Source organism: Debaryomyces hansenii, assembly GCF_000006445.2.
Source record: "Debaryomyces hansenii CBS767 chromosome A complete sequence".
Classification (NCBI taxonomy): domain Eukaryota; kingdom Fungi; phylum Ascomycota; class Pichiomycetes; order Serinales; family Debaryomycetaceae; genus Debaryomyces; species Debaryomyces hansenii.
The window spans coordinates 815,801-841,354 of NC_006046.2; the positions used below are offsets into that span (position 1 = coordinate 815,801).

The 25,554-nt window shown below is 36.4% G+C and overlaps 12 protein-coding genes across 12 annotated transcripts; 4 read left to right on the plus strand and 8 right to left on the minus strand. All coding sequences in view use genetic code 12, as the record gives it.

Moving 5' to 3' along the window:
- Window positions 1-54: 54 nt before the first annotated feature.
- On the plus strand, window positions 55-2,076 carry DEHA2D09922g (DEHA2D09922p; the record flags this gene model as incomplete). The annotated part of the gene is made up of 1 exon (XM_458897.1): window positions 55-2,076. The coding sequence occupies one exon, from the start codon at window positions 55-57 to the stop codon at window positions 2,074-2,076; it is 2,022 nt and encodes a 673-aa protein (XP_458897.2).
- Window positions 2,077-2,201: 125 nt separating this feature from the next.
- Window positions 2,202-3,386, plus strand: DEHA2D09944g (DEHA2D09944p; the record flags this gene model as incomplete). Its single annotated transcript, XM_458898.1, has 1 exon — window positions 2,202-3,386. One exon carries the CDS (start codon window positions 2,202-2,204, stop codon window positions 3,384-3,386), a length of 1,185 nt encoding a protein of 394 aa, XP_458898.2.
- A 212-nt stretch (window positions 3,387-3,598) lies between these two features.
- DEHA2D09966g (DEHA2D09966p) lies at window positions 3,599-5,678 on the plus strand (the record flags this gene model as incomplete). Its single annotated transcript, XM_458899.1, has 2 exons — window positions 3,599-3,603; window positions 3,659-5,678. The coding sequence occupies 2 exons, from the start codon at window positions 3,599-3,601 to the stop codon at window positions 5,676-5,678; spliced, it is 2,025 nt and encodes a 674-aa protein (XP_458899.2).
- A 63-nt stretch (window positions 5,679-5,741) lies between these two features.
- Window positions 5,742-10,580, minus strand: DEHA2D09988g (DEHA2D09988p; the record flags this gene model as incomplete). The annotated part of the gene is made up of 1 exon (XM_002770247.1): window positions 5,742-10,580. One exon carries the CDS (start codon window positions 10,578-10,580, stop codon window positions 5,742-5,744), a length of 4,839 nt encoding a protein of 1,612 aa, XP_002770293.1.
- Window positions 10,581-10,958: 378 nt separating this feature from the next.
- Window positions 10,959-11,654, minus strand: DEHA2D10010g (DEHA2D10010p; the record flags this gene model as incomplete). The annotated part of the gene is made up of 1 exon (XM_458900.1): window positions 10,959-11,654. One exon carries the CDS (start codon window positions 11,652-11,654, stop codon window positions 10,959-10,961), a length of 696 nt encoding a protein of 231 aa, XP_458900.2.
- A 221-nt stretch (window positions 11,655-11,875) lies between these two features.
- Window positions 11,876-12,367, plus strand: DEHA2D10032g (DEHA2D10032p; the record flags this gene model as incomplete). The annotated part of the gene is made up of 1 exon (XM_458901.1): window positions 11,876-12,367. The coding sequence occupies one exon, from the start codon at window positions 11,876-11,878 to the stop codon at window positions 12,365-12,367; it is 492 nt and encodes a 163-aa protein (XP_458901.1).
- A 258-nt stretch (window positions 12,368-12,625) lies between these two features.
- Window positions 12,626-14,135, minus strand: DEHA2D10054g (DEHA2D10054p; the record flags this gene model as incomplete). Its single annotated transcript, XM_458902.1, has 2 exons — window positions 12,626-14,065; window positions 14,133-14,135. 2 exons carry the CDS (start codon window positions 14,133-14,135, stop codon window positions 12,626-12,628), a joined length of 1,443 nt encoding a protein of 480 aa, XP_458902.1.
- Window positions 14,136-14,368: 233 nt separating this feature from the next.
- On the minus strand, window positions 14,369-16,627 carry DEHA2D10076g (DEHA2D10076p; the record flags this gene model as incomplete). The annotated part of the gene is made up of 1 exon (XM_458903.1): window positions 14,369-16,627. The coding sequence occupies one exon, from the start codon at window positions 16,625-16,627 to the stop codon at window positions 14,369-14,371; it is 2,259 nt and encodes a 752-aa protein (XP_458903.2).
- A 984-nt stretch (window positions 16,628-17,611) lies between these two features.
- Window positions 17,612-19,894, minus strand: DEHA2D10098g (DEHA2D10098p; the record flags this gene model as incomplete). Its single annotated transcript, XM_458904.1, has 1 exon — window positions 17,612-19,894. One exon carries the CDS (start codon window positions 19,892-19,894, stop codon window positions 17,612-17,614), a length of 2,283 nt encoding a protein of 760 aa, XP_458904.2.
- A 369-nt stretch (window positions 19,895-20,263) lies between these two features.
- On the minus strand, window positions 20,264-22,174 carry DEHA2D10120g (DEHA2D10120p; the record flags this gene model as incomplete). Its single annotated transcript, XM_458905.1, has 1 exon — window positions 20,264-22,174. One exon carries the CDS (start codon window positions 22,172-22,174, stop codon window positions 20,264-20,266), a length of 1,911 nt encoding a protein of 636 aa, XP_458905.2.
- Window positions 22,175-22,457: 283 nt separating this feature from the next.
- On the minus strand, window positions 22,458-23,368 carry DEHA2D10142g (DEHA2D10142p; the record flags this gene model as incomplete). Its single annotated transcript, XM_458906.2, has 2 exons — window positions 22,458-23,248; window positions 23,320-23,368. The coding sequence occupies 2 exons, from the start codon at window positions 23,366-23,368 to the stop codon at window positions 22,458-22,460; spliced, it is 840 nt and encodes a 279-aa protein (XP_458906.2).
- Window positions 23,369-23,682: 314 nt separating this feature from the next.
- Window positions 23,683-25,524, minus strand: DEHA2D10164g (DEHA2D10164p; the record flags this gene model as incomplete). Its single annotated transcript, XM_458907.1, has 1 exon — window positions 23,683-25,524. One exon carries the CDS (start codon window positions 25,522-25,524, stop codon window positions 23,683-23,685), a length of 1,842 nt encoding a protein of 613 aa, XP_458907.2.
- Window positions 25,525-25,554: the final 30 nt, after the last annotated feature.

Genomic DNA, 25,554 nt, shown 5'->3' on the forward strand with positions numbered 1-25,554 from the left:
ATCATTGCTAGTGTTTAGTTTCATTTTATAGACTCTTACCTGTTGTTAGGTAACATGACTAAGCCAACTAAGAGAAGAGATAAGAATTCGAAACATGAAGATGAATATGTGGCTGAAACAACAAGTAGGACAAGTGCATTAGATTCAAGTGACACCGTTTTGACTGAAACGCATAGTGTTAAGAGAAGAAGATCATTATCACATAAGCAGCCCCATTCACACGAAGGTGATAAGAAGGAGGATACTAAGAAGGAGGATACTAAGAATGAGAAGGTTAAGAAGAAGATGTTTGAATCTAGAAGAGTGATTTTTATTATGGGAACAGTTATTGGGTTGATTGTAGCCGGCTTTTTTGGGGCGACATCGAATCCAAGTATGAAGGCGGAACTTGACAGGTTGGTAAGTTTTGATTCTGTTAGTGGATTGTTAGATGATTGGAAAGAAGCTTTGCCTTCAGGATTGCAATCTATCTTGAGTGATATTGATAGTTCTGGAAATGAAGATCCTTTGTATGGTTCGGCAGAATCTTTTTCAGTCGGTAGAAGAATGGCTTCCAACCATAACTTAACAAGTAAACATAGCGTTGTTATGGTCCCAGGGGTCATCTCCACTGGAATTGAATCTTGGAGTTTAGAACAACCTGCTGATTGTCCTTCTGTGAATCATTTCCGTAAAAGATTATGGGGATCGTTTTATATGTTAAGAACTATGATCTTGGATAAAGCATGTTGGTTAAAATATATAATGCTCGATCCTGAAACAGGTTTAGATCCTCCCAAGATTAAATTAAGGGCAGCCCAAGGGTTTGAGGCGGCAGATTTCTTTGTAGCAGGATACTGGATTTGGAACAAGATATTACAAAACCTTGCCGTTATCGGATATAACCCAAATAATATGATCAGTGCTTCATACGATTGGAGATTGGCATATTTAGATTTGGAAAAAAGAGATGCTTATTTTTCTAAATTAAAAGCACAAATTGAGATGACTAAAGGTGTAAGTGGCGAAAAGTCAGTTTTAGTTGGTCATTCAATGGGATCCCAAGTTATTTATTACTTTTTAAAATGGGCAGAAGCATCTGGTGAATATTATGGTAATGGTGGCTCAAAATGGTGTAATGATAATATCGCTGCAGTTGTGGATATTTCTGGTAGTACCTTGGGTGCCCCTAAGACTATTCCAGCATTAATCTCAGGTGAAATGAGAGATACAGTGCAATTGAATGCGTTGGCAGTCTATGGATTAGAAAAATTCTTCAGTCGTAAGGAAAGAGTTGATATGTTAAGAACATTCGGCGGTGTTCCAAGTATGTTACCAAAAGGGGGTGAAGTTATCTGGGGTAATTCTACACATGCTCCAGATGATCCTTCCAACACGTTGATGACACCATTGAGCTCTAATGAAACTCTCCCTGAAGGTCCTAAGGGAGAAACATTTGGTACATTTATCAGACTTGACGGAACTTCGAAAAAGAACTTAACCATGGATGAAAGTATTGATTATTTACTCGAAAGATCCCCAGACTGGTTTAGTAATAGAGTAAAAGAGCAATATTCTTTCGGTATTGCTAGAACTAAGAAGGAGTTAAAACGTAATAACCAGGACCATCTGAAATGGTCTAACCCATTAGAGGCAGCTTTGCCAAATGCTCCTGATATGAAAATGTTTTGTTTCTACGGTATCGGAAAGCCAACTGAAAGAGCATATTACTATCACGATGCTGATCCAACTGTTAAACTAGACCATACTATAAATTCTGAAGTCGAAAATCCAGTCTTACTAGGCGATGGTGATGGTACCGTATCTTTATTGACTCATACAATGTGCCACGAATGGCAAAAAGGAAGCAAATCAAGATATAACCCAGGTAATATGTCTGTAACTATCGTTGAAATTAAACATGAACCCGATAGATTTGATATTAGAGGTGGTGCTAAAACCGCTGATCATGTTGACATCTTGGGTTCGGCTGAGCTTAATGAATTAGTTTTAAAAGTTGCAGCTGGAAAGGGCGATGTAATTGAAAGCAGATATGTTAGTAGATTACGTGAAATAGTTGCTGAGATGGATATTTAGTCATATATAGTTTATAATAGATAAATGAAAGATAGACTTACGTCGTGACACAAAATCTCAATACGTTTTTGAAGAACTCAGATAGAAAGGCCTATTGATAAGGAATGTACAAATGATCAATTATAATGAATGAAAATGCTAGAAATAACAACGAATATACAAGTAATGAAAATGAAGTACAATTCTTTAATATTGACCATGAAAGTGCTGACCAAAATGATGTTATGAATCTATCCGTGGATCTATCATCATTAGAAAATCACACCGCTCATGTAGGAGAAAACCCATACAATGGAAATAATAATGATCTAAATACTCCAGGAAATGAAGACTTGCATCAGCAAATACGACATAACTTTGTAAACAAAGAGGAGGAATATCAGGCAATACAGGCGGTAGCAAGAGTTCAGCGTGATGGACAGTTGCCTAACACAGACAGTATAAATAAGGATGATGCAACCCTTAAAAATGTTACTATAAGTGACGATCGTCTTACAAGGCAGTTGGACCCTAAAAGATACTGCAGATTTTGTAAAAAACACTTTTCACATCAAGGATCTTATGGAAGACACTTAGATTTGAAAAAGGGCGATGAACTACACCCGGTGGAAGAAATCGCCAAGATAAGGAGCAAAGTCATTCGTAGGAATGGCTTCTTGGATAATGAGAGAATAGAAGCTCGAAAATCAAAGAAAAAAGTGGCCTCTAGAATATATAACAAACGTGAAAATGTCAAGGAGAAGAATAAAATTAGGAGGAAACTAAGAGACAGAGAAATCAAGGCCAAATTATTGACTAATGAATGGTATTTGAACCAATTGGGTAACGGCTCTGCAAAACATGGATTGCCCACTTTTGCTAAGATAGTGTGTTTGTATTTACCAGTGAGAAGCTGGCCCGCTGGTTCTCCTCCAGCCGAGGAGGCATTTGATGATCTAATTTCAATATCCGCAAATCATAGCAGTATGTTATTGGAGGAAGTAAAGGATTCTTACACAATATGGCAGAGTTATTCAGTCGAAAAGAGGCGTGATCTTTGGTTTGCTGAACAAAAAAAGACGTTAGAAGAGTCCCTAGGAAACCTCTCTCTAATAGACTTACAGCAAAGGAACCAAATAATGGATAAACAGAAGAAAGACACCTTCGAGGACTTATGCAAACTGGATAATTTAATAACCTCAAATACACGAAGTTACCAAGAAGATGTTAATTTTATCGATTCGAACGAGAGTGAAGATAATGATACAGATAATCCCATTGCACACGCTTCTTTCCAACCTGACGGTACTAATTATTTTGAAAATCATTAGTTGAATTAGTTTATACATAGTATACAATAGGATTTTTTGCGGAGTCGGAAAGCGCGATTTTAGTTTTCAAATTTCATCGACAATCAGGAAGTAGAGATAGTAGCTTGAAGTTAATACAATAAAAATTAATAATTATAAGAGTTGACTTCATTCATCGACGAAATATTAAAAACACGTTTAGAAATACTCATTACAAGAAGAATTGAAATAAAATGAGGTATGTATGTGCATTAATTTAATTATGGAAATGTAATATTAATACGTTGTTATAGTGGAAAGTTTGTTAGGGCATCTAAATATCGTCACGTATTTGGACAGGCAACTAAAAAAGAGTTATGTTACGAAAACTTGAAGATTACAAAGAATGCCTGGGATTCCAATATTATTGATTCGAATGGGAAATACTTATCCGTTAACTGGGATTCTTCAGGAGGTGGTGCGTTTGCTGTTATTCCTTTGAGCGAAGTCGGAAAGGCACCAGATACCGTTCCATTATTTAGAGGCCACAAAGGACCAGTATTAGATACACAGTTCAATCCATTCAACCAACAACAAATTGTCAGTTGTTCAGATGATGGTAAGATTTGTTTGTGGGAAATCCCCGAAGATTATTCATTCCACAAGTACTTAGATGAATCTGATAATATTAAGGATATCACTGAGCCAATCAAGGTTCTTTCGGGCCATACTAGAAAGGTGGGACATGTCGAGTTCCATCCGTGTGCTGAAAATGTTTTAGCATCTTGCTCTATGGATTATACCGTTAAAATTTGGAATTTAGAAACCGGTAAGGATGAAATTACATTACAACATAAAGACTTGGTTACTTCGTTAGCATTCAACTATAATGGTTCTTTATTGGCTACTACCTCGAGAGATAAAAAAATAAGAATCTGGGATATTAGATCAGGGAAGATCTTATCTGAAGGACCAGGTCACACAGGTGCTAAGCCTTCAAGAGTTGTCTGGTTAGGTAATACTGATAGAATTATCACTACCGGTTTTTCCAGATTATCTGATCGTCAAGTTGGTATTTGGGATGTGAATAACATTGAAGCAGGTCTGATTGACGGGTTTCTTGTTATTGATGCATCTTCGGGAGTATTGATTCCTGTTTTCGATGAATCAAATAATATTTTATACTTAGCTGGTAAAGGTGATGGTAATATTCGTTATTATGAATATGACAATGATATTTTACATGAATTATCGCAATTCTCGTCTACTGACCCTCAAAGGGGGTTTGCCATTTCACCAAAATTTTCAGTTAATGTAAAGGAGAATGAAGTCCTTAAATCCTTTAAGACTGTTAATGACAATTCTATTGAACCGATATCATTTATTGTTCCTAGAAGATCAGAATTGTTTCAACTGGATATTTATCCAGACTGTCCTTCTCAAGACCCAGCTTTAACTGCACAAGAATTTTTCGATGGTAAGGAATGTAATGGACCGTTATTAATGAGTATGGAATCATTGTATGAGGGCACTAAACCATCCATCAGAGAATCAGGCGCTTCGATAAGTGTCTCTTCAGTTAAAGAAGAAGCAGCTGTAGCCAAGAAAGAGGAGAAACAAGCAAAGGAAAAAGAATTAAAAGCGAAGAAGGAATCAACAGAAGAGGTTAAACCGGCGGAAAAGACCAAAGATAATAAGGAATTTACTCCTGAATCATCTCAAACCCCAAAGAATGTTGATGAGTTGTTGAAATCATCAGATGATGTTAATAATTTGATCAATAAGGTAAATGATGAATCGGATGATGAAGGAAAACAAAAAGGAGAAGAGAAAGATGATGACTGGGAAGAAGTGAAGAAGCCAGAATCGCCTTTGTCTAAATCTACTGTTGACCTCAAGAAGGAAGAAGCCAAGAAGGAAAATGCCAAGAAGGAAGAAGCTAAGAAGGAAGAAGCTAAGAAGGAACAAGCTAAGAAGGAAGAAGCTAAGAAGGAAGAAGCTAAGAAGGAAGAAGCTAAGAAGGAACAAGCTAAGAAGGAAGAAGCTAAGAAGGAAGAAGCTAAGAAGGAAGAAGCTAAGAAGGAAGAAGCTAAGAAGGAAGAAGCCAAGAAGGAAGAAGCCAAGAAGGAAGAATCTACTCCGTCTACTTCCACAGCAAACACTTCTAAGACTACTACTAGCGGTGGCCCTACATTAAAAGGAACAGTTGAAAAACTTGCTACATTAGTAGAAAAGTTAGAAGCTCAAGTCGTTAAATTAACCGACGCAGGTTTAGAAAAAGATGCAAAATTGTCTTCTCTAGAAGAAAAGATTAACGAGTTACTTAAGAAATAGTTCAGTTTTATATATTTATTTTTCTATTATGTATTAGAGTTGTAATAAAAATAATTAAAATTATTAGTCTCTTCTAAGATCATAAAATTTTCTGAAAATGAAACCAGTTAAATTATGCGTATCGAATATTACCATGCCATCAAATAATTCGAATTTCTCTTTATTTTCATACTGGAGATTCAATAATTGATCAATAGTAACTGAATTGTAAGCGCCCGGAATATTTACAGAACCTGTAGCAGCTTCAATTGTAAACTTTCCTACTTCATGACAACTGAACATGAAATCTAATTTTGATGATGATGAATAACGTTGGCTCATGAGACCGCCAAAATCAATCAATATTTCTTGATCTATTAACTTCTTAGCGGAATACTTGTAAGAACCAAATTTCGGAAGTCTGTTTGATTTCTTTAATTCTCTGTGGTAAAAGTATTGTTTACTAAAGACTGGAATAATATTAAATAGCTTTTTATCCTTTGACTTCAGTTGCAATTCTGATAAAACATTGTCAATATGCTGATTGTAATCAAATAGTTGTTTTGTTAGAAATTTTTCTTTATCTAGTAACTTCTTTTGTGTCTTGCTAGCAATTTCTAATTGAGCTTTACGATTAACCCTTTGAGAATGCTTTGTCTTAATATCTATGGCTATCTGATTAAGAATCTCTTGGAAGGCATTCTTTCTTGTTAGGACCCCCATAGATTCTAATTTCAAGATGATTTCCAATGCCATTTTCTTTAGTTCATGATATGTCAATGAAGATAAATTACCTAATGACGTCTTATAGTATGGTCTCTTTTTGACGTTGGTACTGGCCTCCTCTATCTCCTTTCTTTCAACGCTGACAATTTCCTTAAATTTCGCTTCATGTTGAGGTTTGATACCAGAAATAAGCAACTCCAACAAGCCACTTCCTTCTTGAATTCTAATAATATATAATATGCACCTTTTTGCTTGTGAAATCAATGATAATACCTTGGAATCTGCTAATGAATCTTCCTTCGTAGTTGGGTTTAAATTCAAAGTTACGATACCCAATTCTGTTAAAGTCACAAAATCATCAGCAGAATTTATGACATCTTCTAATTTAGAGGTTATATCACATAATTGGTCATCAGAACTCGGTGCCATCACGTCAACATTTTGACTTACTATTTTTTCAATCATAATCATATCACTTACCTTCATACTTAATTTAGGTCTTTCATGAGTTACGATATCATCGTAGTCGTTCAATTCATATTCATCTTCAATGCTTTTAACATCTATCAATCTAGACACCATTTTCTTAATCATACCATTCATTGAAATAACATAATCATTTAAGGGTTTCAAATAATTATCACTAAATGGCTTCATAGAAAATACTTGTAACATTACTCTGCTCAAGTGCTTGAGGTTGTCCTTAGCTTTAGCATTATACAATGATGCATTAAATGGACTTTTAGCCAAGTAGCCAAAATTTTCTGGATATTGTAATATAGCAGATATATAATGTTTTATGAATACAACCCCTGCAACTGCTAAATGCTGTTGCTCTGATTTCTCGGGGAAATGTACCTGAGATAAGCGATATGCATTATTTGAAAGTAACCTGATATGAATTGGGATTCTTTCAATAGATTTTTCCAACACATTGAAAACTTCAGTGGAAAATTCTCTTAAATGCATCAAGTTTTTCACAAACCTATCCGAGACATCAGTATTTTTAATGGCAACCTGAGAAGTGACATGTTCTGGTTTATCAGATGAACCATTTATTTTGATTTCTCTTTTAATAACATCAGAATAAATCTCAGAAGGATCAGATTCAAAGTCAAGTTCATCATTATCTATAATGTGAGAGATAGACTTTCCCATTATACCCTTTAAATGAAGCCTTTGGTAGGTATGATTGTTAAACTGTAATAGATAATCTATCCAAAAACACTCCTGACATTTTGTAATATCGCTTATAGTTCTGCAATTATATTCCATATCATTATTCATCATACTCGAAATGAATTTAACCAAGAAGAATTCTTCTCTCGAATGATGATTAATAGATGAATCCTTTATGGGGAACATCAGGGTAATGTAATATTGAAGATCTTTGTTAAATTTGGAATCCTTGGAGGCAATTGGCATACTGTTGTACAACCTAATAAAATATACCGGCTTCGTTTGAAGGAAATAAAACATTGTTTGATAAAGATCAATTCTTTCTCTAGATGACTTATTAAGCTTTGCCAAATTTTGAAGGTTGACAGCATTGTTAGCGGCAGGCTTATATGTTTTATATTTATTCTTATGTTTAATAAATTCTTCCACAGTGATTTTATTTTTATCTAATAAGCTCAACTTAATGTCGGAGTTTTCAATTTGTAGTTCCAAATCTTCATTGTTTTTCGATTTTCCAATAATCTTATCTTTCATGTCGGACAATTCCATTTCCTCTTGATAATCCATATCATTGTCAGTCAACAAATATGCAAATCTTTGTATAACTGCCAATGGAGGGTTCTTCATATTGATAAGGGATTTATAAGCTCTCTGAGTGAAATTACTCTTAATTATCGCTTGAGCTCTGATTACTTTATCTGAATTGATATGGTAGTACGTTTCAATAGAAGTAATCTCGTTTCTAATAGCCTTTCCTCTTATAATGGACTGCAAGTCAATTATATTGTCGATGTCAAAGTATAAGTCTTCTAACCTTATCTCCCGTTGGAATCTGCATAAAATTCCTCTAAATATAGATTGAATTGGTAATATAGTTCTGCTTTCGTTTTCTTTCAAAATATCTTTCTTTCTCTGTATTTCCTTCCTGGCGTTATTCCCCCTTACTCTCGCATACAACGTATTTAAGACCGAATCTTCGTAAATCAAAGTAATCAACACATTATTACACAACCTTGTCCTAGAAATCCCACCTCTTGCGATACTTTGAAGATCACACAAATTAGACAATGATCTGGAAATAATATTACGTTTCCTATGTATATCATTTCTAATTACTTGACCCCGGATCAAGGATTGTAGCTTAACCATACCTCCACCATTGGATAAACTTTGAATACGACTGCTCTTAGAATATCTTTTGAATAAACATCCACGGCAAATCGCTTGAAATCCTAGGATAGATGGTTCAATCGAATCTTTATGTTTCATGAGCACAGTAGCTTTTGGACGAATTAATTTAGCTTTCATGACCGATTGTAAATCAATGACAGAGCTGGTACTTCCCAGCACGGCAGATTTTACAGTGTTGAATCTTTTTCTTTCCAAGTAACCACGGATTGTAGATTGCAAATTTATCGATGAATTTCCGCAACCACTAAAATCATAGTTATTCGAAGATTTAGAAAGTCTCCCTCTGATGATAGACTGTAATTTAACAAGTTCATACTTGTACATTAATAATTCATCACGGTGCTTATGTACGGTCTTGTTACGAGACATATTTCCTCTCATAATTGAAACAAAATAAGTCAATTCATCACCAAATGACTTAAGCATTATACGATCAACAAACATTCTGTAACGGAAATTGGCTCCTCGAGCTAAAGCTTGTAGCTTTTTGACATTTTCAATATGCTCTTCTACCTCAGGGGTATAATATTTGCTGCTTTTATAATCAATATCATAAGACAACGTTGAGGAATGAAAATTTAATGTTGAAGGTCTACTAGAATTGTAATGTTCAACGTTTTTCTTGAGCGGTGAATAACTCGAGTTAGTAGGTTTGACTAGATGATCATCATTAGCCACTGATCTCTCCATGAACGGATTTTCATTATCAATTTTCTTTTCAGCCTTAAAACCTTTTAAAGGTTGAAGTTTATTTGAAGACGCCAAAGCACGATTCATGTAACTGCTCTGGCCGGCTTTTAACGGTGACGAATCACTTGTGTCAGCACTTGAAAAGTTAGGCAAGCCAGCACCAACCAAGGCTCGATTGGCAGTTCTGATTTCTTCCCCTGAGAAATCCACTCTGTGAACCAAATTCTCAACCTGTGGGTAGGAAGGTTCCATCTTATTGAGCATGTAACTCATTGCATGCAAACAAAACCAGACCTTTGGAACATTCTTCGCATCATATAAATCTGTCAACTCAAACCTAAATAGATCAGGAACATTTAAATAATCCAACAATTGAAAAAATCGGTTTATATTCTCAGTATGTCTAAATTGTAATTTAGAGTCGTTGGTGAATACAGTCTTCTGAGAATTCAAAATAACGTTTGCTAACTTAGCTAAGTGAATACCATTTCTAATATAAGAAATCAACTCAGCCGGTTTCTGTGTTATTGATTCTTGCAATACTGTCTCAAGCCAATTCTTTAATGCCATTATGCGACACAAGTACTCGTTTCCTGGTGAATCTTTAGAGGTATTATTGCTTGGAGAAGACAAAAATGGTGTATGACTTGGAGATGGGGTATTAATTTGCTGTTTTAATGGAGATAACTTGTTGTTATCTTTAAACGACAGAGGTGTTTCCAAATGTCCTTTAGTTGAGCTCAGGTCAAATGCATCTTTCCTGAAAGCACTAGCAATTGTCTTACCTTCATCTCCATCTAATGGAGTTCTTCTAACAGGAGAGCCACTACGGCTACTCGTGGCCGATGTATTGGATTTACTCAGGGGACTCTTGAATGAAGAAACAGTAACAGAAGGTGATTCAAATCTACTTCTGAGCAAAGCTGTCTTCGATGGACTAGTAGTTGGGTTGATATTCAATTGCTTTGCTAATTTGTCTAAGTCTTGTTCATCGGTCTGATCCTTTTTAGTTCTTGAAGGTGTCAAATTGTACTTCAAAGTCGGCTGTAATGGTAATCTATTTGGAGTGTCAACACCTGAATCATTGATCGACGCCAAGTACCGTAAAGCGACATTACTCTTTATAGGCGACGTCATATCTTCTAATCAGGAAAAATAATCGATATGCTACTTGGATATGCTATTGAGTATATATAAACAGAACATTGGCCTGTGTATTCCATCAAGATGATGATTTAAACACAATTAAATGCACTTATTCATATAACCGCATTGAGTCGAAAAGTAAACAAAATATTTCAGTCAAAATAAACATCTCGAAATTCTGAACAACATATTTCAGAAACAAAGGATACAATAAGACTAAGGAAAGCATTCTGGGATACTTATATATGTGTATTATTATACAACTCGTTATTCGGAGTCTTTGCAAAATTATATAGGGTATTGTACAATGCGTGAATTCATAAATTTTCTATGATATATGTGGAAAGGAATGGGAACAATATTTACAGTTCATAAACCAGATTCACTTTGTTGCCGCCTGTAGGCTGTCTCCAAGAGCTGTATCGTTTCGTCTAGTTTATCTAGCTCAGACTTTTGCTCTGGTATCTTCCTCTTGAGATTATTTAGTATTAAGAATGCTTGTTGGTAATCCTCCACGATCGAATCAATTCTCGGCATCAGCGACAAATCATCTTTACCTGTTTCATCATCATCGTCGTTATGTAGTTCTTGTTGTAATTCAGAGTCCAATTCTGCTAGTATTGTAGAAACATCTTTATCCGTGTTAGAAATCAAATTATCATATGTCTCCCTTGCCCGAGAAGGCAATTCCCTTCTAAGCTTACTCACCTGTATTGTTTCCTGTTCGACATGCTCCAATACATCCCGTAATTGTGCATTCAACTCGAAGTCAAACGGCTCTATTTTCTCTTTCGATTTTAAAGATAACAACTCAGATATAGGCTTTGGGTTCTTCCTACCCGACATATCGTATCCATCTATCATTATAGACTGTTTGGCCATCTCAAATGCATCTATTATAAAGTCGTCCAATAAATTTGCAACTTTCGTTTTCAAAGGGTCATTATTCGATGTGGGTAAATGAAGGTCAAGTTTTGACGTTGTATTATTGAGTATTTGGCCATATAAATACCTCAAATCTTGTTTAGAGAGTTGCAACTTCTCATAGTCATTATTTCCACTCATTCTACCGTATATAAAACATCTGTTTATCAACTTATACAGCGTTAGACAGTATAAACAAATGTTATTGTTTTTGATTGTGGATGAAAAATGTCACGGTCACCAAAAATAATGTCGCACGAATTTTTAGGGGTGTTCGACTTTTTTTGTTAACTTCAACTAGTTCATAGTATAAAGATAGGTTATTAGGAGATATCAACCTAATTGTCATCAATAAAAACATAATGTCGGATAGTTTAGGTGACGAGTACGCACCAGCATTTGCTCCATTCCTTGGATTTGCTGGATGTGCCGCAGCCATGATATTATCTTGCGCTGGAGCAGCTATTGGTACCGCCAAGTCAGGTATTGGTATTTCAGGTATTGGTACATTTAAACCAGAATTAATTATGAAATCGTTAATCCCAGTCGTTATGTCGGGTATTTTGTCTGTGTATGGGTTGGTTGTGTCTGTTTTGATAGCAGGAGGATTGTCACCAACAGAGAACTATTCACTTTTTAATGGATTTATGCATTTAGCATGCGGATTGTCCGTTGGATTTGCATGTTTGGCGTCGGGATATTCGATTGGGATTGTAGGTGATGAAGGGGTTAGACAATTTATGCATCAGCCAAGACTCTTTGTCGGTATTGTCTTGATTTTAATTTTTGCTGAAGTTTTGGGATTATACGGTATGATTATTGCCTTGATTTTGAACACTAAGGGTAGTGGTTAACCCGACTAGCATACACATAAGAATTATACTAGTTGGAGCTGTGTGTCATTTGCGTTAGATCAATTTTCGATTTTTATTTCTCGTGGATATTGAACCACCATACATAAAATCTATTGCTTACATGGTTGTCGCCCAACGCGGTTTTCATATTTGCTTTTATTTATAACATCATATTAAATGACTTTAAATTACATATACGTTGTACGAGGTTTTCTTTAATTAATACAAACAATCTATCGTAGTATAACAATGATTTAGCTAATCAGTTTCCATTTTGTCTTCACCATTAGCAGCGCCTTTAGTCTGCTTAACACTTGCATCGTTCGTTCCAAATGTAACGTTCCCGCTGTCATCAATAAATTGTGTAGAGAACTCTTCTAAATATTGAACAGATCTATCAGAATCTAAGAATAACATGTAACTTCTCTTAATATCAGGTAAATCGACAGAGTTACTTCTTCTCTTCAAAGCAATTTGTTGCGATACGGATATCAAGTTAGACGCATATCTCAAACTAGTTTCCTGTCCAATCTTGGTTAATAATGCTAATGCATCGCCCGTTAATTCGACTTCTTCTTCGGTTGCTCTAATCAACAAGATAGTTCTGATTTCGTCAGCATTATATGGAGCAGTATGAATAATAATCGATCTATCTAAGAGATCCATAGGTAAACCGTGGGGGGATTTGTAGTTTGTACCACGGGTTTTTGAAATACCTCTGTTAGTAGCCATAATTACAATAGGAGCAAAATCATCCTCTAATGCTCTATTTATGAATGAAAAACATTCGATGTCCAACATGTGAACCTCGTCGATAAACAAAACACCTGGTACTATTTCAGCCTTACCTTCTTCTTTCCATTCTGCAACCTTAGTATTAATCTGATCACGAACTTCTGATCTGATTTCACCTGTATCCCCAGAAAATAATGCTAAGAAACCTTGTTGTCTTGAATTTATCACATCAATTTCATGTAAAGAAACCGTATGAACGACTTCCTTTCTTTTTTGTAATTCGCCTTCTGGACATTGAACAAACTTTGTTTCAGGTCCCATCGCATCATAATCTCTTGCACGAGTGAAAGACTTACCTAATTTTGTAATCTTACCCGATGCTTTATCGATAGATATAACATCACCAGCTAAAACCTTTTCCTTCGTTAAACCTTCTATCATCTTATTACCTAACTCATAGATAGTTTCCATATCGGTGGTTTTTATAGTTAATTTACCTTGCTTATGGCCACCGGTAATTGATCTGTCAATTTGGATTTCAACAACTTCACCCTCGATCATCTCGGTTTCTTCTTTAATTTTAATACCAATAGATTTACGGAAGGCTTGAGTTAAGGACTCAGTTTTGGATAATTCCAATGAAAAGATTTCAGAACCAGCAATCGCAGTGAATGGAACTTCAGAACCCAAGTTTTGAGATAATCCCATAGCAATAGCAGTTTTACCAGTAGATGGAGGACCTGCCACTAAAACAGCACGTCCAGCAATTTTACCGGCCTGGATCATCTTCAAAATCACACCAGCAGCCTTTCTAGCCTTTAATTGGCCGACCATACCTTGGCCAGATTCTTTTGGCTGCAAGTTGTCATCTAACCCTAACCCTGAAATGTGTGAATGGGCGGCGATTAATGACAAGCCATTTAAGTCCTTACTTTGAACTTTTGTTGAAATTGTATTTGCTGACTATATGCTAGTTAGTATGAGAACTATCAATACTATTTACTGATGGATGAATGCGCAGTTTACATACCATAACGACTTCCGCTGTTTAATTACGTCTATTTCCAAAGTACGATAGATTGAATATATCTATCAACTTTTCATGGTTTATTTGAAATCGTAAGTCTTCGTCAATGTCGTACACACAATTGCGACATTTGGAAATAATTCAAAACGCGACATTATTAAATTCTACTCTACTAAGCATTTGATAAACTTGTTATAATCCATTTTATTTAAGTCTAAACACGAATATGAATAAAGTAATCATAACTTAGGCCCTTTAACCAATGACCCCTCGTCGTACATAACATCAATCTGCGGCTTGAAAAATTTGAAAGCTACAGGTCTTTTAAGTTTTTGGGTTGCAGTAACCACATCCCTGTCCAATCTCAATGGCTCAAATTCCACGTAGATATTGTGAAGTTTTTCAAATCCTGATAATTGATTACTGATTCTTGAGTTAATATATGCAACCAATAATTCTCTGTTTTCCTTCTTGTTGATTTCATTTAAAATCTGCTCTGAAGAAGACAATTGACTTTTTGATACCTTACATTTTTCAACCAAAAAGTTAACAGCACCTTCAGGATCAATACCAACGATACCTACCAAGAAATGTCTCAAAGAATCACCGTGGACGTATAATTGGTTAAGAATTGAGGACGAAGAGAGGTATTTGTTTTCAACCTTTTCTGGGGTGACGTATTCACCTTGTGATAATTTGAAGAAATTCTTTACTCTGTCGATAATAAATAATCTGCCGTTATTTTTTGAGAATCTAGCTACATCACCAGTATGAAACCAGCCTTCATCGTCGAAAGACTTTTTGGTTTCTTCTTCATTATGGAAATACTGCTTGAAAATTTGTGGTCCTCGTAATAATAATTCACCTCTGGGGCCTTCTGGATCGTCCAAATTATATCCCATTGCTGGTAATTCTCTTAATTTCATTTCTACGGTAACACCAACGGAACCACAGGAACCTGGTTCGGCTTCATAAGGAATACCAATGGCAAACCCTGCAAATGATTCAGTGGAACCATAACCTTGTGGCATACCGACACAAAGAGTGGCCTTCAAGAACTTGACAGTAGAAGGAGAAATTGGTGCTGATCCTGTTACAATAAATTCCATATTATCAAATCCAAAAGCCTTACGTATACTGCTCAAGAATAAACGGTCATAGACGAGATGAGATCCATCTGCCCCGTCATATTTTTCTTGGGCTTGAATTTTGGTACTGATAACTTTATCGAAAATACCTCTCTTGAAAGTTGAAGTAGGATGATCCACCGTGGCACTCTTGATGGCAGCCTCGTATTTCGTAAATACTCTAGGTACATTACACATGTAGTTTGGCTTGAAAAGCTTCAAGTCTTCTATCAAAGTTAAAGGAGTTCCACCATTTTGAGGGAACCCAATGCAATTACCACATGATAAACCAAAAGCGCAAACTTGTCTCTCAAAAATATGAGCCAACGGCAAAAATGAAAACGATCTGGCATCGGGAATACGTGGAAGTTGAGTAAGAACAAATGTAACACCAGCTGTACATATCTTTTGGGAAAGCAAGACACCCTTTGGGTGTGCACCGGTAGTACCAGAAGTAAAACTAATAGTATACAAAGTTTCTGGGCTTGGGGGTAATTCAGGGGTTGGAAATATTTCACCTACCTTCATGACCTGGTTGATATCTACCAATGTTATTCTATGAGACTTACATGCTGTGACCAAAGCTTGATCTTCAGCACTCAAAGACGTCTCGTTCTTCAAATCCAATGGATCTAAACAAACGATAGAAATGACATGTTCCAACTTTTCGGGGTACTTTTCTTTCAAATTGACAATGTCCATGACGTGCTCCTTAGTCGCGATAACAACAGGCGATTGTGTGGTTTGTAAGATGTACTCTGACGTGTCAGCCCCCAAAGTATCGTACAAAGCAGTATTAGTGATCGAATATGAAGAGCACATAAGATCACTCAATACCCATTCCATTCTATTGGCCGAATAGATAGTGGCCACGAAAGACATGTCAGAAATGTCAAAGTTCTTGTAGTCCTTCACATGGTTGTCAATCTTTCTGTGACTCTCGAATTTTTCACTATTTTTGAACGGATTGTTTTGCAACAAGTAAAGAAACCCTGACCCATACCTCTGCTTCATTTCATCGACTTCACGGTATGTCAAAAAGCTGTAATCATCGGCACTTTTCTTGTTCACGTAGTCATATTTTCGGTACGCCAAACACAGTTTATCCCCGAACGTGAGAACTGAATTCTTGAAAAGTCTATAGTAAGTATCCAATTCTGGGGTAAGTGCCTCCTTTAGGCGTCCTGGAAACATCTTATTTCTGTAAATAGCACTGTATCCTTCCTTTTCGGTCCCTGGCAACGATACCGAATCCTTGAACATTTTTTCAGGCAATGGCAAATGATCTCTGATCAACTGAGAAGCCGGAGTCTTGCTAGGCTTGAAAACGTATGGTGAATCGCCGTGGTCATAAACGTCTGACGAAGTCATGATGTTAATATATTTTGTAATTCTACGAATACTTGATTGAATTACAACTCGAATGAGCGATTTGGAAGTATTTATATCCACTGAGTTATTGTGGGGAAGTGCGACTAACTTTCGGTTATTTCAAATTATTTGAGGTGAGATTTGATGCCGAAATGGGGTTGAAGTGATGAATAAAGAGAAGTTCATTGCGATTACTGCGGGATTGCGCGACCAATAAGAGCTCACCATATTATGAGAGAATCTTTTGTAAATATAGACGATCTCGCTGCAAAAACTTGTGATAGTTCCATATGTCCGACGTATTAACTTGATGGAGAGTTACTAGTGCAGAAAACGTTGGTCAAAAGAAAGTGATAAACAATGGGTCGGTACAGTAGGTGGCAATTGCCGAAATGGTATATGGTGAATTGTGGTATAATGTGTATTGTTATAGTAATGACTTGTAGAACCCGGTAGATAATCTAATCGATATCAAATCGTATTTCAGTAATGTCGAAGGACATTCGGTGAAACTGACAAAGTTTAGCACAGCGTTGGTAGCAGGTGATCGTTAGCTAATTATCTTGAAAGCGGACAGCATATTGGGAAATGTGGAACCGACGGCATAAATTAATGCCGGGCGATGACCTTCGCATTTTGAGATCGGCTGCGAAATGTTTGAACTCTGTATGTTATTTGTCAATAGTATTGGTAGTTTTGCCGTCATCCAACCTTGGAATCATCTGAATTATCGTACACCAGCTCTTCAGCATCAATATGTTACTATTGTGTAACTCAGTTTGCGAGAGTTAGGAGATAAAGGGTTGTAAATAGTTCCATAATACGACGTACCGACTAGCGATATGTTGCTGCAGAGACCACCATTGGTCCTATTGTAACATACACACAAAGGCTCTAATGAAACAATATGAAGATAAGATCTTCAAATCTAAATCAGGTCTTCAAAGTAAAAATAAAATGTAACATTACTGCATATAGTAATAATTATAATCTAATAGGCCTAATCAAAGACCCTTCGCTATACATATCATCAATATTCTTGGAGAAAAACTTAAAAGCAGAAGGTCTCTTAAGTTTCTGGGTTGCAGTCACAACATCTCTATCTAATCTCAAAGGCTCAAATTCAATATAAATGTTATGAAGTCTTTCAAATCCTTGTAATTGGTCTCTGCAATTAGCGTTCATGAATGTAAGCAATAATGTTCTGTTTCCTTTTTTATTGAGTTCATTTAAAATCAGCTCAGACGTAGTCAACAAGCTTCTTCTGGTATCACACTTATCTACTAAGAATTGGATTGCTCCTTCAGAGTCAATACCAACAACTCCAACTAAGAAGTTTCTCGATGGGTCACCATGAATATATAATTGGTTAAGGATAGATGATGAAGAAAGGTATTTGTTTTCAATTTTCTCTGGGGTGATGTATTCACCTTGCGATAATTTAAAGAAGTTTTTCACTCTATCAACAATGAATATTCTACCATGGTCTTTTGAGAATCTGGCAATATCACCAGTTAAATACCAGCCGTCTTTATCAATAGTCTTAGCAGTCTCTTCTTCATTTTTGAAATACTTCTCAAAAACTTGTGGTCCCCTTAATAATAATTCTCCTCTAGGGCCTTCTGGATCATCCAATCTATAACCCATATCAGGTAACTCGCGTAACCTCATTTCTGTTGTAATAGAAATTGATCCACAGGTGCCAGGTTCTGCTTCATAGGGGAAACTGTAAGCAATACCACCAAATGTCTCAGTGATACCATAACCTTGTAACATAGCAATATTAAGCGATGCCTTCAAAAACTTGACCGTAGAAGGTGCAATTGGGGCTGATCCGGTGAGGACAAACTTCATTTCATCAAAACCGAACTCCTTACGAATGTTTTCAAGAAAGAAGTTATCATAGAGCGCATGGTGGCCGTCTGCGCCATCATATGCTTCTTGTAATTTTATCTTCTTGTCGAAAACCTTTTTATAAACTGCCCTAGTGACTGATGATGTAGTATGATCTATAGTTTGAGCTTTAATAGCAGCTTCATATTTAGTAAAAATTCTTGGAACATTACTCATATTATTAGGCTTGAAAATCTTTAAGTCTTCCACTAATGTTAATGGCGTACCACCAATCTGCGGGAAACCCATACATACACCCTGTGATACTCCATGAGCACAATTTAACCTCTCAAAGATATGAGCTAAAGGCAAGAAAGCAAAAGTTCTTTTATTATCCACTCTAGGGAGACCCATAAAATTGGATGTGATACCAGCAGCTGCAGTTCTATGAGTAAGCATAACACCCTTTGGTTTAGAACCAGTGGTTCCAGAGGTAAAACTGATGGTGAATAAACTATTTGGAGTTGGTGGTAATTCTGGGATTGGAAATGAAGCACCTAAATTGATGGTATAATCCAAGTCGCATAATTCTATATTACGTTCTTGACACATACGAACCAAGTTTTGATCTTCAGCACTTAATGGTGTTTCATTCTTTAAATCTAACGGATCTAAACTGATAATTTGAATTACATGTTCCAATTCCTTAGGATAAGTTTTCTTCAACTCGACGATAGTCTTGATATGATTTTTGGTTGTAATAATAGCCGGGGATTGGGTATTAGATAAAATAAACTTCGAAGTGTCCGGACCTAAAGTGTCATACAAGGCTGTATTGGTGATCGAGTACGAAGAGCACATAAGATCACTCAAGACCCACTCCGGTCTATTGGCTGAATAGACACAAACCAAAAAGGAATGGTTATTTACATCATAATTCTTGTAGTCTCTTACGTGATTATCGATTTTTTTGTGACTCTCAAATTTTTCACTATTCTTGAATTGATTTCTTTGTAGCAAATAAAGAAGACCCGAACCATAGTTTGATTTCAACTCGTCTACTTCCTTGTAAGTTTTCGAGCTATATGTGTCTGCACTCTTCTTAGAATTATAGTCATATTTTCTACCTGCTAAACACGGGTTATCTTCATATAAGCTAACTGCGTTCTTGAAAAACTCATGATATGTTGTTAAATATGGAGTAAGAGTTTTCTTCAATCCGTTGGAGAAAGCTTTGTTTCTATACACGCCACTGTATCCAGGTTCTTCAGTTCCTGGGATCGGTACACAGTCGTGCTGATTTTCCATCAGCAAAGGTAAATGTTCGCTTATCAACTCTGCGATTGGCTTATTGTATGGCTTGAAAAGATATGGTGAATCACCATAATCGTAGACATCTGCTGAAGAAGTTGTGTTCACATCCATTGAAGTCATAGTTAGCTGTGTATAATATTTGAAGCCAACTAAGCGATCATTCACAACTAAGGATCCACCTCATATATATACATATTGGAAAACCGTACCGAACTGCTTTCGGAACTAGGGTTTTGTGGGGTACGGATCACAAATCCGAAACATCTCAATAATATGGGATCTGCTAAAAGATTATCAACCCGGGAAGTCAAACCGATATAGCGCCTCCGCAATCTCGTCAAATAAATTCAAACCCGTGTTTTAATGGGCCGAATATATGGGCCCTTTGAGAGTGGCTAATATTTTTAACCTAGTAAACAAAAACAGATTTTATGATATTATTGATTATATTTAGCTTACTATAGTACAGTATAAATTTGATATCACTATTCAGTGAAGGGGAACTGATGGAATAGGTTGTTTGTGACCAGATATATAAGAGAATCTTTCTGGTGCATCCAACTTACCCATAATAAGTTCAATAAACTCGATTTTATTATTATTCAGAAGAGATCTGAAGTTATCGAGTTCGGCCGCATTTTTTATGGTGGCAGTTACATGTCGTGCGCCATGTTCATCTCCAAAGATCTTAAGTAATTCGGTCCATTTCCAACATCCTTGAATATCATTATATGATCTGGTAGGACCCTTAATGATTCTTTCTACAGTGTAGCCTTCGTTGTTGATCAAAAAGATCTTGGGATTGACTAAGTCGTGTCTCAAGAAGGTTGATAATTCTTGGATGGTCATTTGCGCCGAGCCATCACCCTGTACAAGGATAATTCTCCTATTTGAACCCAAGTCTTTTTCGGCCAATGAAACACCCAATGTGGCGGGAATTGCGTATCCAATGGATCCGTAGAAGGACTGCGATAAAAATGTAACTCCAGGAGGAAATTTCAAATCCGGAACTGCAAATAGAAACGTGCAAGTCTCAACCATCAATATATCGTTTGGCTGCAAGTAATTGTTGAAGAAATCGATTAATTTCGATTGAGGTACAACGCATTGATTGACAGTGGTGTCATCTGTATGCCATTTATATGGTGTGAATTTATATGTGATATTGTTGACCAGTTTATTGTTGTGAATGAAACGGGTAGAGTCGATCTTATCATTTAACGATTGAATCAAATCACCCATTGAAAATCTACGCTTATCCGTGGCAAAATCTTTCACAGCAACATATTCATTATCCATCAACACATAGTCAGGGTGAATCTCAATATAATCCTTAATGTTGCTATAATCTCTAGTGTAGCCGGCGGTATTAGTTTCAGCATTGTAATACCCAAAATCGATTAACAAGTCGGATTCCTGTTCGAGATTGTTCTGTAATTCCTTTGTTGGTGACACTTTCCCAAAATATGTACCCACAAAATTAGGTAATGTTTCATCGATATTTCTTGCCATATTCGCAGTGAATAACTTGACAAAATTGGATGGAAGTTTGCTGATGAATTTCGTGAATACTTCATCCTGATGGAACCTAGAAACTAGCGCATCTCCAATAACCGATGGTTTTTGGGATTGGTAAAGTTTATTCAAAATTCTATCGGCGATATTTTCCATCAACTGCTTGGATTCGGCATCATCCTCCGCTAATTCTTGGATGCTAATTTCCTCGGCCAATCTGGCTCTAGAAACCGTAATATCTGGGATATCACATGGCACGAAAAGGTACCCCGGCCTATTTTCCTGGCAGATCTTTATCAAGACCCTGTCAATTTTTTTGAGGTTTTCCTCGTTATCAAACCCGTCCATGGTTAAACTTTCCTGTATCACAGAGAAAGGTTCCACGAGTGGCTTGTAAACATCGTGATCAGGTGCAATTAGTGGATTCTTATTTTGCACTAAGTGATGGAAATTTTGAATTCCCTGGACGCCACATGTCCTTGCATAAGCAGCTCGTTTAGTTGAAGTGGTCCCAACAATGTGCAAAACTGGTGCGTATTCTGCGAACGCTCCCGCAATCCCATTGAGAGCTGATAACTCACCAACGCCAAAAGTAGTGATCAATACTGATAACCCTTGGATAATCTTCGAGTAACCGTCTGCAGTATAACTGGCATTCAACTCGTTACAGAGTCCGACAAATTTGACGCCCTTTCCGTTCACCAACGAATCCGCATACAAGTGTTCCAACAAGTTCAAGTTGAAGTCACCTGGAATTCCAAACACTGATTTTAACCTGGGGTTGATCTGACACACCCGCAAAAATAAATACTCTCCTAATGGTATCTGCTCGTCATATTCCTCAATGCTGGTGTAGCTCTGAAGTCTAGTAATAACTGGGGCCATAGTTACTTATTATAATTTTGTAAAACACTTTCAATTGTGTAGATGTAATAATTATATTCATGGCATGATGGCTGCAACCACCGTTTATATACCTATTTGTTTTAGACTATAAGGTTATGCGGTTATCGACGGACCCTAACAAAAAAATAATCTCTGCCTACCCGAACGCCGAGTAGACGCGCTTTGTACCGCTTGTATGCGCTTATGGGCGGTACAAATTACACTATCCTATGTCTTAATCATACACTCGGCATTAGAGGGGATCGATCAAGAATCACGGTACTTATGGTAATAATTGCTGCACTTGTGACTGTAAGGCTCCATCATCCACATCTTGTATCCATGCATAATCGGCATGACTATCTATATTCGAATAGTTGGCATTTTGGGGTGAAGCTGTAGGCTGGTTGAAATCATCTACTTGTATTGGACGACATGTAGCCACATCTAGATGCGGATGATTTCCAATACTCAAGTTAGAGCAATTTTCGATTATTATTGTATCGTTAGCAACGTCTACAAGTATAGTAGAGTTGACGATATTATGCAATCGCAATTGATGACATTGTAAGATTAGAACCGTGTTCTCTAAGTCGTGTAGAAATATTGGACCCGTACAATTCAATTGCAAAATGGAATGGGACCCATTGTGGATATTTATTGACGAAGGCGTGGATCCGGTAATGACTATTGACTGCGAGATATCCGTTATCAATACGTGGCTGCTTTTCGAGCAGGCGGTATATTTGACCCCTTTGATACCCGATATTAATGGAGTGGCCAATGGATTATTCGGTTGGGTAAGTTGAGAATTCGGCTGTTGGTGGTGTTTGTGGACTATGTGTGGGGATGGGTTCGGGACGGGTTCATTTCTGAAGGTGAATTTTTTCACATCCACAGAGTTCAATTTCAGATCGACTACTTTGTGCAAATTGGCTATGTGGTCCTTTATTCTCCGTTTCTCGTAGGATGTAGTGTCTATATCTAAGGCGCCCTGGTCTATTTGGATCACTTTCTGTTTTATAGCATTCAATTCTTGTTTATTGGTGCTTTCGATAATCTGAAAGTTCAATTCTACATCGTTAGTATTATACGAACGTGGAAAATGGCTCGGAACTAGGATTTTAATATCTATGTATACATACCATTAATTGAACTTAATATATCGTTCATGTTTATCGAAAATAGAAACATAATAGACCTTTTTTCTCTTCTGTTTTTTTATATCGCGACTACGAACAGATTTGAATTGTTTCACTACTTTTATCAGAAATGTTATATAGACAAATTTTTATTAGAAAATGTTTTGAAGAATGCATTAGAAAATACATTGTAAGATTTATCCATATTCAGTTAGTGATACCGTTTATGTGCATACGAAATATATATAAAAATATGTAAATTTGTGTATGTCTTCTTTTCAGGTATTAAGAGAGATTTGCAGCCAATCATTCTGGGAACTGCAATATGCATTTGATGGGATAAGGTTGCTTAGAAGAAAAATAATCTCAACACCAAACATTGTACGTCTTGATATACCAGGGCTTTTGATTCATAATAATCCGTTCTTGTTGAAACTTTTCTCTAAATTCCTGTCTGATTTGATCATTGGCGAATCGTCCAAATTTCATATCAACAGTTTTCAAATCAACTAATAACTGGAACTCTCCATATCTTGCGTACAAGTAGATCTTGTGAACAAAGTAAAATATTGATATAACTAATAATCCCAAGACTTTTTGAAAGAAATCGGCAATAGCAAAGTGGCCATTAACTGGTGTGATTGCAATATATATCTGAGAGATGGCTATCACAATGCTTACTACCAATCCATACCACGAGCCTGTGAGTCCTATCTGAGAACAGAAAGGCAATTCTTCTTTATAGGAGATATCATTAAGTCTCAATGCTTTCCTGAATCTTATATGGCAGAGTGTAATGGTTCCATACGTACATAATACTGATATTCCAGATATGGACATTAGCCAAAGAAACATTATTTCTGACCCCGTTGGAGAAAGTACCGATATATAGGCTAAAGAACCAAAACTGATGGATATTGCAATTGCAATTAAAGGCCGTTTCTTCTTATCAATGTAGTTTAATAGACTAGGTGCTTGCTTATTTTCGGAGAGTGCAATTAAGGTTCTCGAAGATGCATAGATGGAACTGTTCCCCACAGATAGGATGGATATTAATATCACGACATTCATTATATTCGCAAATGCATTATTCTTTGTATTTGTCAAAGCCAATACAAATGGGGATGCATTGACATCCGATTTATGATCTCCAACTAAATTTGGATGAGTAAATGGTACCAATAGCCCTACTATGAATAACGAAAACAAATAAAATCCACATATTCTCCAGAAAACTTGCTTAATGGCTTTTGGAACTTCCTTATCTGGGTTTCTTGATTCAGATGCTGTTATGCCAACCAATTCACTTCCAGAGAAACTGAATGCAGCAGTAACGACAACCCCAATGAATCCATTGAATCCATTTCCAGAGAAAATACCAGGATCTTTCCAATATTTAAATCCAATTCTCTCGTCCCCGATTACACCAATGTCTATAAATAACCCAACAATTAGAAATATTACAATAGCAACAACTTTTAATAATGAAAATATAACTTCAAACAACCCATAATACTTTACACTAAGTAAATTCATACAAATGATCATCGCATAAAATATGGTAATAACCATATAATCTGGTAAGTAGTCTGCAATAACTGGCCAAAATTTAATTGTCATTGAAGCTGCAACTAATTCCATTGGTAATAAAATTAGCCACTGTAAGCAATAATTCCAACCCATTGCAAATCCCCAACTTTTGTCTATCAACATAACTGAGTATTTGGTAAAAGATCCAGTCACTGGCATAGCTACCGAGAGCTCGCCTAATGCTTGACACATACAATATATAAATGTTGCTACTAGTATGTATCCAAGCAACAAGGGTACAGCCCCACCTTCACTCAAGGATTTACCACTACCTAAGAGTAACCCTGTACCAATTGACCCCCCAATAGCTATCATTTGCAACGAAAACCCATTTAGCTCAGATTTCAATTTTGTCTCACCAGTCTCAAGATCAACATCTTCTGTTCGCTTGAAAGAATGTATGATTTTAACTATTGGATTCTTCGATCTCTTATTGATTGTAACATTATTCTTGATTCTGTGTTTTTCAGTTTCTGAATTTTTATTTCGAATACTAGATGCATTCGAAGTTGGTAATGAAAGACTGTGAGAGCGAATTTTAGGATCTATTTGAAGATCTGACAGAGAGGTATTATTACAACTATTCGATCTATTTCTGGTAAACTTAGACTTTTGCATCTTCGTATGTTTAAACTAATAGCAAATAAA